Source organism: Quercus robur, chromosome 8 (assembly GCF_932294415.1).
Source record: "Quercus robur chromosome 8, dhQueRobu3.1, whole genome shotgun sequence".
Lineage (NCBI taxonomy): Eukaryota > Viridiplantae > Streptophyta > Magnoliopsida > Fagales > Fagaceae > Quercus > Quercus robur.
Window position 1 is genome coordinate 45358920 of NC_065541.1, and position 12319 is coordinate 45371238.

The 12319-nt window shown below is 38.7% G+C and overlaps 1 protein-coding gene across 2 annotated transcripts; it reads left to right on the forward strand.

The window, feature by feature from the left end:
• The first annotated feature begins 9113 nt into the window (after nt 1-9113).
• LOC126695737 (uncharacterized) lies at nt 9114-12071 on the forward strand. Of its 2 annotated transcripts, XM_050392560.1 has the most exons (3): nt 9114-9202; nt 9284-10214; nt 11569-12071. In XM_050392560.1, exons 2-3 carry the CDS (start codon nt 9760-9762, stop codon nt 11789-11791), a joined length of 678 nt encoding a protein of 225 aa, XP_050248517.1. In that variant the 5' UTR covers nt 9114-9202; nt 9284-9759; the 3' UTR covers nt 11792-12071. The 2 variants fall into 2 exon arrangements, with proteins under 2 accessions (XP_050248517.1, XP_050248518.1); XM_050392561.1 differs by lacking the exon at nt 9114-9202 and having other exon boundaries at nt 9269-10214.
• Nucleotides 12072-12319: the final 248 nt, after the last annotated feature.

Below are 12319 nucleotides of genomic sequence, written 5' to 3' on the forward strand. Positions count from 1 at the left end.
GTTAACCCATGTATATACACGGTACCAAAAAAAAAAAAATCACAATTACACACATGTATGAGTTCAAATTATATTTAGTATAAGAGTTACACATTTTTTAAGTCATAGATGAGTTTCACTCTCTCTCTCTCTCTCTCTCTCTATATATATATATATATATATAAATTTTTTATTTTAGTTTTTTTTAATATAGACATGAGTTTACTCTTTCTTTTTTTATTTATTGGGTTTTTGATAGTTTATTTATATTAGACTCTTTGTCTTTTGCACAACATTAACTCACTTTAAAAAAAAAAAAAAAAAACTTAAATAGGACATGTGGCACAAAATTAGGCAACAATTAGAATCCAATTTAAAACCTAATTGGATTGTTTCTTAACTTTACCTATTAATATATATATATAGACTAATATGTAACTCGTGCTCATGCATGAGAATGATGAATTGTAGTTGTGGGGTCCAATAATTGGCGGGCCAGGCTCGTTTGCTGATGAAGGGTCCAAAGGCCCAAGCCTAAAAAGGTCATGGCCAGAGTTCAAGAATAGTGTGGCCCAATTGGCCCGGAGAAGCAGCCGAGGACAGTGCAGTCCTCGGCTGACCCCAGAAAAAGGGCAGAAAGGTAAAGGGGCGTGCTCGAAGGGGAAATCTAAAATATCTAAGAGAGGCTTCCTTTGTCACCTTCCCCATGCATATCTCTGCGCCTAACAGAGCCTTATCCATTAACTTTATCAACAACTCTCAATGACTTAGGTCTGAGACTGATGGGACAAGTATCAGTCTCAGAAGGGGTCGACCCTACACGTGGACGAAGGAAATTGAACGCATGCGAGTATAAAAGAAAAAATATGTAACCTAAAAGGGGGGCTCCTCCAGTCCCACTGAAAGGAAAAAGGGGCTTCAGAGGCAAATATACTGGAACCATGCATAAATATCTTAACAAAAGCACAGCCGGGTAAACATGGCTTAGACTTTCGATCCCACTCTCTACAAATGATATTGTACGGGCCCATTTACGTGCGAACCCAACTCAACTGCGGTTTAACGCAAATCGTGTGCCTACAATTGGCGCCGTCTGTGGGAAGGCTTGCGTGTTAGCTCGAGCGGTGGCGAGGTTGAGCTTCTGTCGAACAAGGGACTATGAGGATGCCTATATCACCGGCGACACATTGTTGCTATTCCAACATAGGCTCCCACTAGGGGCTACGTTCCACGGTGTCAACGACATGGGCAAGCCTAGGGGCTTCAAACATCAGGCCGACTTCCTCCACCTTATTCGAGGAGCAAAACCTTCGGAATAATAAGCAAGTAAAGAAGCATACAAGTTTTGGACAGAACCAAGGCCTTGCATGGTCCTCGGACCCAAGCCTCTGGGGAAACCAACTACTTAAAAAGAATCATACAAGTTTTGGACAGAACCAAGGCCTTGCATGGTCCTCGGACCCAAGCCTCTGGGGAAACCAACTACTTAAAAAGAATCATACAAATTTTGGACAGAACCAAGGCCTTGCATGGTCCTCGGACCCAAGCCTCTGGGGAAACCAACTACTTAAAAAGAAGCATACAAGTTTTGGACAGAACCAAGGCCTTGCATGGTCCTCGGACCCAAGCCTCTGGGGAAACCAACTACTTAAAAAGAATCATACAAGTTTTGGACAGAACCAAGGCCTTGCATGGTCCTCGGACCCAAGCCTCTGGGGAAACCAACTACTTAAAAAGAAGCATACAAGTTTTGGACAGAACCAAGGCCTTGCATGGTCCTCGGACCCAAGCCTCTGGGGAAACCAACTACTTAAAAAGAAACAAAAAAGTTTTGGACAGAACCAAGGCCTTGCATGGTCCTCGGACCCAAGCCTCTGGGGAAACCAACTACTTAAAAAGAAGCATACAAGTTTTGGACAGAACCAAGGCCTTGCATGGTCCTCGGACCCAAGCCTCTGGGGAAACCAACTACTTAAAAAGAAGCATACAAGTTTTGGACAGAACCAAGGCCTTGCATGGTCCTCGGACCCAAGCCTCTGGGGAAACCAACTACTTAAAAAGAAATACAAAAAATTTTGGACAGAACCAAGGCATTGCATGGTCCTCGGACTCAAGCCTATGGGGAAACCAAATACAAAAAATTTTTGGACAGAACCAAGGCATTGCATGGTCCTCGGACTCAAGCCTATGGGGAAACCAAATACAAAAAATTTTTGGACAGAACCAAGGCATTGCATGGTCCTCGGACTCAAGCCTATGGGGAAACCAAACAAAAAAATTTTGGACAGAACCAAGGCATTGCATGGTCCTCGAACTCAAGCCTATGGGGAAACCAAGTACACAAAAGCGCCATCGGAGTTCCCTAATTCCCAGTCGATTGCTCGGATGGATTATTTATAAATCATCAGCCTTGGACGATATTCACGCGCTTATCACAGAATATACAACTGATATCCCGGTTAGTTTCTTAAGTTTGATTTATTACAAATTATCGATATAATGCCTGATAGTGCTGACAGATGAGAGTTGATTAGATTATGCTTCAAAGTAGCTTTATCACAAATATTCTCAAAGCAACACATACATAGAGCACATTCGTTCACAAAGTTGTGTTGCCCATTAGATCAACGCTTAAAACATGTAAATCAATTTCCATTTTTATTACGATGAAGAAATAGTACAGTGTACAAATGAAAAGCTGGAATCAGCCTACGTCAAAGCTTACTACATAAGCAAGAAAAAGAAAAATACAAGAAAGATGGAGAAAGCCGAGGAGGTATGTCGGAGGAAAGGTTGGCTACAGCTCCGAGACCTTATTCTTCCCCCGCACCCTTACATGCCCATAACTCAGGCAGCCAAAGAGACCCAACTTGAACCTGACACCGTTGAAGAAAAGGTGCAGGGAGTTGGAGGTGGTGGGCCTTTCTCTAAATATACGCCTGCCGCAAAGCAGAGGCGCTGATGGAGGAAAATCTTTCTTCTGCCATACCAAAGTGCTGGCATGAACAGAGCCTGCTTCGGATTTTGACTAAAAGAGGGAGAGACGCCGTTCTCCCTCGGTGGAGATGGAGTACTCTCCTGAACTTGTGCTTCCTGTGCCCATACCTTACTGTTATAAGCCTCATGAAGACACGGCGCTTCTGCGGCGGAGACAGTTCTTTCTTCCCAACCCTCACTTTCAACATGTTATGCCAAGAAAGGAGAACTCCGGATATGGAAGCTGTGATGTGGGAGAAAATCTGAAGGATTTGTGCGTATATAAAGCAACTTTCTCTCCTTCCCATTTATTGGAAAAGACAAGGTGATGGCAGTCAACTCACGTGGCGTCCCAAGAAACGCTACAGACAAAACAGTCCTGGCTCAACTTCCAACATCAACTGCAACCACAAGATTAAAGAGCCTCGTAAAGGCGCACCTCGGTCACCGTGACATCAGAGAGTACCACGTGGCCAGAAGTTGCAGAAATATCTCTTAATTCATGGGCTAGGTGGATTCGTGGCCCCGGGCCCGCTTTGTGTAAGGGCCCAGGTACTGTGGCCGACGCCGAGCAGTGGCCATGGCCGAGGACAACCCCTGTTTGGCACCTCGGGAAATGCTCAAAGAAAGGGAAAATCTGAACTCAAAGTCTTGGACAGAACCTGAGGCTTGCATGATCCTCGGACTCAAGCTAAAAGGGAAACCAAGTACTGATGCAGACATTGGTCTCGGACAGAACCTAAGGCTTGCATGATCCTCGGACTCAAGCTAAAAGGGAAAACCAAGTACCGATAAAGACACAAGTCTCGGACTCAAGCCTAAGGGAAAGGTCAAGTACATAAGATAAAACGCATAAGTCCTGAGCAAAACCTAGGTTTTGCAAAGTCCTCGGACTCAGGCTTCCTGGGAAATCAACTGCCCGAATGAAGAAATTGCTCGGTTTAAATACTGGAAAAGGCTAAGGCTCGCATATCATGGAGATGGCAGAACAACCTAATGATTGTCAACCTAAGGAGGCCATTCATCCGGTGGGTAACATGTCCTCGGATAACTACTTCTTACACCTTATCGAGCATTTAATACCCATCACGGCTAATTTTAAGATAAGTCTCATTCCTTACTGGTTGGACTGTTATATTGAATAATAATTTTGTTAAAGTTATCTTGGCATCTTTTTATCAACGATTACTTTGGCCTTAGTTATTATTGATTCAAATGCTATACTATTATGCCGAGCAGCGCTTTCACATTTGTTAGAATATATAAACAAGACATACGAAATAGAGTAACAATAACTTTTATTAATATGAAAAATTGTTACAACGTACAAGGAAGGGCTTAAACAAGCCTATACAAAAAATGAACTGCTAAGACAATAACAACATCCGTAATACAAATAAGTGAACCATCAGGTGTCTTCTGAACTCGCCTTTAAAGTCTCTCTGAAATCTATACCTCAGTACTGCTCATATCAAGAGAAGAACCTTATACAAAAATAATGAAGGACAAGGAAGAAGAATTGGAACACATGGAAGCACTTCAGCAAGCTCTTGTCACTGAAGAAAGCAAGGGAAAAAGAAGATGGAGGACATGAGTAGGAAGGAGGAGAAGAAGAGGGAAGCAATGAAAAGAAAGTAAAAGGAGCAAAAGAGGGAGAAGGGGAGCCATATTAGGTATGCTCATGAGAGAGCGGATGGAGATGACAAGGGAAGTTTTCGACCCAGTCACACCGGAAGTAAGGTGTGACGAGTCCCTGCTTCGGATTTTGGCTAAAAGAATGGGGAGACAAATCTTGAGTCTCCGCCATCCTTGCCCTGACCGAGCCATCTCAAGTTTTGTTAGGGCATGGCGTTTCTGGAAAAGGAAGGATTCATTCATGGCCGACTACTATGGTGGATGTATTATTGGATTAGGAGTAACCAGATGGAAGAAGTGAACTATAAGAAGGGCCTAAGGGATTCAGATATGAAAGAATCACCTCTGGATTTCTCTCTTTATATAAGGGAGTAAAACAGGGGCACGTAACACGTTCTGATCCTCAAGGAAATCTGCGAATAAATGCGCATTCATTTCATTCCCCCACGTTATCAGTAACCGTAAGATTTGGGAGGTCTCGTAAAAGGAAGAAATTAAAGGCGTGCTACGGATAACCAAACGGTATAAGCGCATCACGCGTAAACCGAGGGAAACACCTTGTAAACCGGCGCGTTCCTCGGGGAGGTGAAGAGTCGCCAACGTTGATCAAGGGCCGAACTAAATGAGCAGTAATGAAGGCTCGGAGTTACCAAAACCCCCCTCTCCAACCAAGAGGCCGGACAGCAGGGTTTTGAGGGGCTATTGTGGGGTCCAATAATCGGCGGGCCAGGCCCGTTTGCTGATGAAGGGTCCAAAGGCCCAAGCCTAAAAAGGTCATGGCCAGAGTTCAAGAATAGTGTGGCCCAATTGGCCCGGAGAAGCAGCCGAGGACAGTGCAGTCCTCGGCTGACCCCAGAAAAAGGGCAGAAAGGTAAAGGGGCGTGCTCGAAGGGGAAATCTAAAATATCTAAGAGAGGCTTCCTTTGTCACCTTCCCCATGCATATCTCTGCGCCTAACAGAGCCTTATCCATTAACTTTATCAACAACTCTCAATGACTTAGGTCTGAGACTGATGGGACAAGTATCAGTCTCAGAAGGGGTCGACCCTACACGTGGACGAAGGAAATTGAACGCATGCGAGTATAAAAGAAAAAATATGTAACCTAAAAGGGGGGCTCCTCCAGTCCCACTGAAAGGAAAAAGGGGCTTCAGAGGCAAATATACTGGAACCATGCATAAATATCTTAACAAAAACACAGCCGGGTAAACATGGCTTAGCCTTTCGATCCCACTCTCTACAAATGATATTGTACGGGCCCATTTACGTGCGAACCCAACTCAACTGCGGTTTAACGCAAATCGTGTGCCTACAGTAGTGGTTCTATTGATGTTAATTTGGGTTATTAAACATATAGGACATAGTTCGACTAGAACATTTGGAGGTACTAAAATAGTTTTTCTTTGCAATTTTCATGATATTGATTATGCTAAGTTTCTCATTACATTACTATTACGTATATAATTTTGAAAATCACTATTTAATACTACATATATAATATCAATTCACAATTATTGTCTATGAAATTCTACTAAATAGGATGCAAAATAAAATAATAAATTGGTAAAATAGTATCTCCTAAATTGAATGAGAATAGATGCATGAGATCATTTAATTCAATTACAGTTTGTTATGTTCAATATCTTTGCATATAAAATATCCAAATAGAAATATTATAAAAAATATTCTCATTAGACTTGAATATATGATTATGTTTTTTTATGGTTTATTTATATTGGACTCGTTATTTTTTACACTAAATTAACTCATTTAGTACAAAAATTAAAAACTAAAACTTAGATTAGATGGGGCACGTGGCATAAAATTAAACTCTAATTGAAATCCAATTTTAACACTGAATCAACTCACTTGACACAAAATTTTAAAAAATTAGATTAGATAAGACACGTGGTGCATAATTAAACTCTAATTGAATTTTTTCTCAGTTTTACTTATTAATATATATATATATATATATATATATATTGCTTAGAAACAACTATTAGTAGTGTGTTTGGAAATACTTATTTGCTTATTTATTGAAGATTGGTTAAAATATAATTTTGTATTTAAAAATATTAAAATTTTAAAAACTATATGTAGGGTCTCGATTCGGGGTCTAGGCCCAACAATTATGTGGTTCCGGTTCAAGGAGCCCTAGACAATGAATTTGTAGAGGAAGGGTTACAGAACTGGGCCATAACGAAGTGCGTGCTAGTTAACTTTGGGCCATACAACAATCGAAAATAGGAAAATCTTCTTCAAGTCCATTGAATATACGATTCGAGGAGACGTATGGGGAGTATTTCTGTCTCTGGTTCGAAGCTGTGTTTCTTCTCTTCTTCTTCTATTCTAAGTTCCTCCTTTTTTCCGGTCCCCCTCTTCATGGGGGCTCCCTTCTCTTATATAGCCCCCTTGAAGTCATCAAAACCTTACACCTGTTGATCATCTGGACCTTTACTTGAGTGCCCGTCCCATCGGACATCTCCCCCATCTTTCTGTGAGTTGTAGTAGCCAAGGTAACATTGTTCGCCAGTCCTCTCTACATTAATGCGGCCAGAAAAGTAGCTGTCATGCATTTAATGTGGCAGCTGTAGTCTCTCACTTGACATCCTATACTCTCTTCCCTCACACAGGCTTGTGGGACTCATCCTTGCTACTAATACTTGTTAAAGTGATTCTTTATTGCTGGTAGGGTGCATGTTTGAGCCATACTTGGTACGCCCGAGGAGACATTTCTCCTTGGACCGTCTTTTAAACAAGTTTAGGCCCATAAGAATTGGGCCGGGAGCCCTTTTGGCGCCCACACCTTCTCCTCGGACGTGGTCGAATTCTATATGGGACCCAAGGCCCATTGTTTGATCTGGGGACTTTACCCCTACACTATAAATAAGTAATAAACTAAAAAAAACTAAAAGAACAAAAAAAAAAAAGGATTACAAATCCATTTGGACAAATCCACTATTGAATTATATCTTGTTCTTATATCCCCATGCTTCTAGAATTTCTATAAAATTAACGATCAATAGTTATGTTATCAATAAATTGTTTAAATTATAAGTTTTTGTAGTTTAAAATTATGCATAAAATATAAATTTATAGATCATATAATAAATAATATCCGATTGACACAAAATTTGACATGTGTATTAAGAGCATAAACAACATGTAATTCAACGGTTAGATTTTCAAAATATGTAATAATGTTTATTTTATTGAGTAAGGTTGTAGTATTAAGTTAAAACCAATTTCGTAACTAAACTTTGTCCAAAAATATTGTCAAAGGATTCAAGCTCGCTGTGGTGCAAGTAAACTCTAGGAAAAGAAAGAAAGTAAAATCTTTTCCTAAATCATCTGGCCTGAGAAAACTTTTTTTTATTTTTTATTTATTCATTTTGAAATAAAAATAATTTGGTAAATTTAGATAGAGTTCCTAGTGCAGTACTTAAAGAATTCAGGTTCCTATTAAATTCAACAACGTGGTTTTGGAAGGTATAACTATACAAGAGGATATGCATTGGCCTTGAAAGTTGTACCTAAGTTTTTGAGCTTTAAATTTAATTGAGTTACTCAAGAAATCAGGAAGGGGAATAGTAATGAGCAATTAATAAAAGGTAAGAACTAGGATCACTTCCAAGAAGGGACATTTTTAATTCTTGCTTTAACTACGAATTAACTACATGATTCTGAACCAGTTTTCTTATGCTACGTGTCACTTATATTCTTGATAGTTCCTATTGAAGCAAATTAAGGCATCAATATAAAGAGTGTTACACCATTCATCCTTATCCTTTTCTTCTGTCGTGCTTATGCTTAATCCCAAACATCATTAGGTAATCAAATATTCTTAATTGCAGACTAAACAAGTTTTTAAATTGTTATGATTCCCTGCATTCTCTGGTAAGAAATCATAAGCATAAAGATAACGTCGTTTGTACTTTATTTGTTAATATAATAATGTGTTTGAATTTAAATAGAAAGTCAAAAAAAAAAAAAGTGAAAAGCCTAGAGTGATTGGTACATGTTTTCAAACAACAATTTTCAATTTTTAAATAACATTATACATATTTTCACACACTTTTTCACTCACACGTATTGCCACACATATTTTTAAATAACAATTTTCAATTTTTAAATGCATGTACCAAACAATTTTAACCTAAACAAATGTACCTAAGTTTTGGGTTTCATTTATAATGCGTGAGAAGAATGACTTGCAACTTTTGCACACGAATCTCCCATCTCAGCCGCCTTATATCAGCAATTTTGATTCCTAGAAGTAAAACAATAAGAAAAATGCAATGGAGAAGTACCATCCATTGCAAAACTTGCATAGCACGCATCCGATTATTAAAATGAGGAACAAATAAAAGTTCAATTTCCTTTATTCTGTTTTGAGCGAAATTTCAGGTTGAAGAATTCTTCTAGTCAGGCAAGGAATGAGAGTGGCCCCCTCATGTTAGCAGTACTATGCTTAAGACAAAGTCTTATATATTATGTAAACAACTAGGTTGGAAGCTTATCTCTTGTTCTTTAATCCTTAATTCAACTCGACCGTGCATATGTGGTGCAGTTTTAACTTTCCCATTTGAAAAAAGCTGAAATTTACACAGGTCAAACTGATTTTTATAGTATCAACTTGTTTCAAACTCTATATCTTTTGTGTTGAGCCTAATGCCAATGTCAAATGCCAGGTAATGAAGCCAAACGTGGAATTTAAGCATTCGGCGGAGTAGCTTTCACCTTGCGTCTTAGAAATTTTAGATTTATTCACAGAAATATTTGGCAGGGAGAGATTTTGGATTTATTCACAGAAGTATCAACTCTTTGTTTTGATCAGTGTTTATATAGTGACAGTGTTAATTTTGGATCACAGGAAGGATTTTACGTGTTAAAGTGGCCTTGCTGCTTTATAGTGTATTTTAGTCAGCTGAGGAGGTTTTAGAGGCTCAAGTGGAAAGTCCTAAAGCAAAGGAACAAGTCAAAATCTTGTATATGAAACCTGGGTGCGCGTGGTTTGCTTTTGCCGTCTACGGTTTTATGAAAGTTTGACAAAATAGAACATAGAAAGCCAGAAAGACACCGGAAATGGAAATTTTGCGAAATGGCTGGACTTTTTGGAAAAGGGAGTCTTTGTAAGTCATTCTGTTTCTGTTTAGCGATTCACTGAATGACACCAATGGAGCATGGTATGTATAATGAGAAGGCAGTCATTGAGAATTTGCCAAATTCTCAGCCACAAGGAACCAGCGGTACATCATCAAATTCGGTTCAGTCAGAGACTATCATTGTAATAAAAGAAGAGACCAAGTATGTAAGCAAAGAAGATGAGAACTCAAATCCCAAGTCCGATACTTTGGAGACGAGTAAGGTATCTGGGGATGAACAGAAAGTAGATTCTGTAGCACCAGACAGCCATTCCAGCATCATCGATATTAGAAGCACCTGTGATACAGTGAGTGGTGAATTGGTTAATGCTGAAACGGTTTGCAGAATATGTCATTTGAGTTCTGAACACCAATCTAGAACTACAACTCTTATCCAGCTTGGTTGTGGCTGCAAAAATGAACTTGGTATTTCACATCCTCAGTGTGCTGAGGCCTGGTTTAGGAGTAAAGGGAATAGGTAAAATTTCTAAAATTCTACTCTTCTTTGTTTCCTGTATAATTCTCTATGTTCATGCTTTTGCTTCAAAAACGAAATATACTTTGATGTTGCAGACCACTATCAGATATTTCAGGAACTAAGTTTTTTCCAGTATATATGTTCCCACCCCCCCCAAAAAAAGTCAAATCTCTTTGCAGCACTGAAGAAGAGATTTTATTTTATTCTTTTCCAAGCTCTCTATCCTTGTTTCTCTTGCTTAAAAGTATAAAAAGACAATAGCTTTATATGGTTCTAACGAAAACAGCTACCACTTTAGATTGCCACCTCTGAGCTCTACTTGCATGTCCTTTCTTCTATATTAGACCATGTCATATGTTAGTGATTTCCATTATGATGTGAATTTTGGGAAATAGGGCAAAGAGAAGTTCATCCACTTTGAAACATGTACTTCAATTGGGTGGTTTAGCATATCATTATTGATGCCACCTTCTTGTTTCTGCTATTTCATATATTGTTGCAGCCCTCAAAGTTCCATACTTGTAGTAAAGTTAAAAACAGTTTAGTTTCCTGTTTGATAACTTCAGTGCTTCACTATGTTAAGTATACCCGTTCTAGGATAATTTGAGTTTACAGACTTAGATTACTCGAAAATTGAATCTGCAGACTTGCGCTTATAGCCCAGAAAGTAGAACTATGACTGTTTGTCACAATTTTGAAAAAATTATTATTTCCTGTTACAGAGTGAGAGCAGAGTCTGTGTGGTTGTATATTTAGATGGATGTCAAATTTATTTCCTAGGCTCCTAGGTAAGACTGCTTGAGATGTCTCTATCACCTTAAATCCTAAATAGTTCTCTGAAATGGATCATTTTGAATCGCATCCCCATCTCACTTTCTTCACAAGGATGGGTTGGTTGCGCATTCCTTGCATTTTCGATTGGCATTAGCACTATATTTGCCTCATTATTAGTTAATAGGCTACAAAGTGTGATATTTACAGTAGCGAAAAAGTATAGGATCACAAAATTTTATACAACTTCTTGCCACAGCTATAATGTGACAACAGTATGGATGAAAGATATGTTGACATACTTTATAAATAAATTAAATAAAGAGAGAGAGAGATATGTTGACATGGCGTAACAAATTTCTCTAACCTCAGGAGAAGTGAGAAGGTCTCACGCCATTTATGCTTGAGACACATGTGATAGGAAAAGAAATCCATGCTGCTATGTTGTGTTGCTCTTTCTGTGTGTTTTTATTGGGAATACCGTGTGGTACTAGTACCATTTGTAAGTTTGAGCCTCATGAATCATGTTTAGAGTTCATCCAGTATGTGTTTCTTATCAAACCAATGTTTCTCTTTCATGCAGAAAGTGTGAAATTTGTGGTGAGAGTGCAAAAAATGTAACAGGCATTGAGGAAAACACAGGAGTTGTGGTGGGGTGGACTGAGATGAGGATAATAGCTAGCGCCAGGAGTTCCCATTCCTCAGGCAATGATGGCTCATGTTGGAGAAGAAATCATTTCTGTGATTTTCTGTTGGCTTGCCTGGTTCTAGCCTTTATACTCCCATGGTTCTTTTCTCGGAATTAATAGGCTCATGCCATTCTTTTTTCTTTTCTTTTTTTCAAATTTATTGTTGAAAAAAAAAATGAATTAAGATATTTATGCTTTTGAAAAAAGAAAAAGAAAAAAAAAGAGGGTAGTATTAATTCCAAAGGCCTTGAAGAATTGTGAATTAAAATCCTTGTGTGTACAGTACTTGCAGCTTCTTACTGTAGTGCTACTTTGTGGATAAATTTCTTATGTACATGCCTATCAATTGCTTGAAGAATACGTTTTATGTATTACATTTATTATGTTTTTTTTATTAGTTCCATTTGGAGAATTTGCCTTCTAAAATGTAAATTTAAAACAGGTGTAATATGCTCTATTTTTTTTTTTCCTGGGATAAATATATGCACTTTTAAGGAATGGCTTGATGGGAAATTTGTTTGAGCCTTGTTCGTTCTAGTCAATGACATAAATCAATCAGACAATGGTTGATGCAAAACTAGGGAGCTTGTACAAACTGCAGCAGCTTTAAGATTTCTTTAGCACTGTTTGGGGATTCAAACAGAG

Excerpts from the sequence above, each read along its gene's own strand:
- LOC126695737 (XM_050392560.1), top strand. The coding sequence starts at position 9,760 with ATGACACCAATGGAGCATGGTATGTATAATGAGAAGGCAGTCATTGAG. Across the intron at positions 10,215-11,568 it reads TTTAGGAGTAAAGGGAATAG|AAAGTGTGAAATTTGTGGTG; the intron begins GTAAAATTTCTA and ends TCTTTCATGCAG.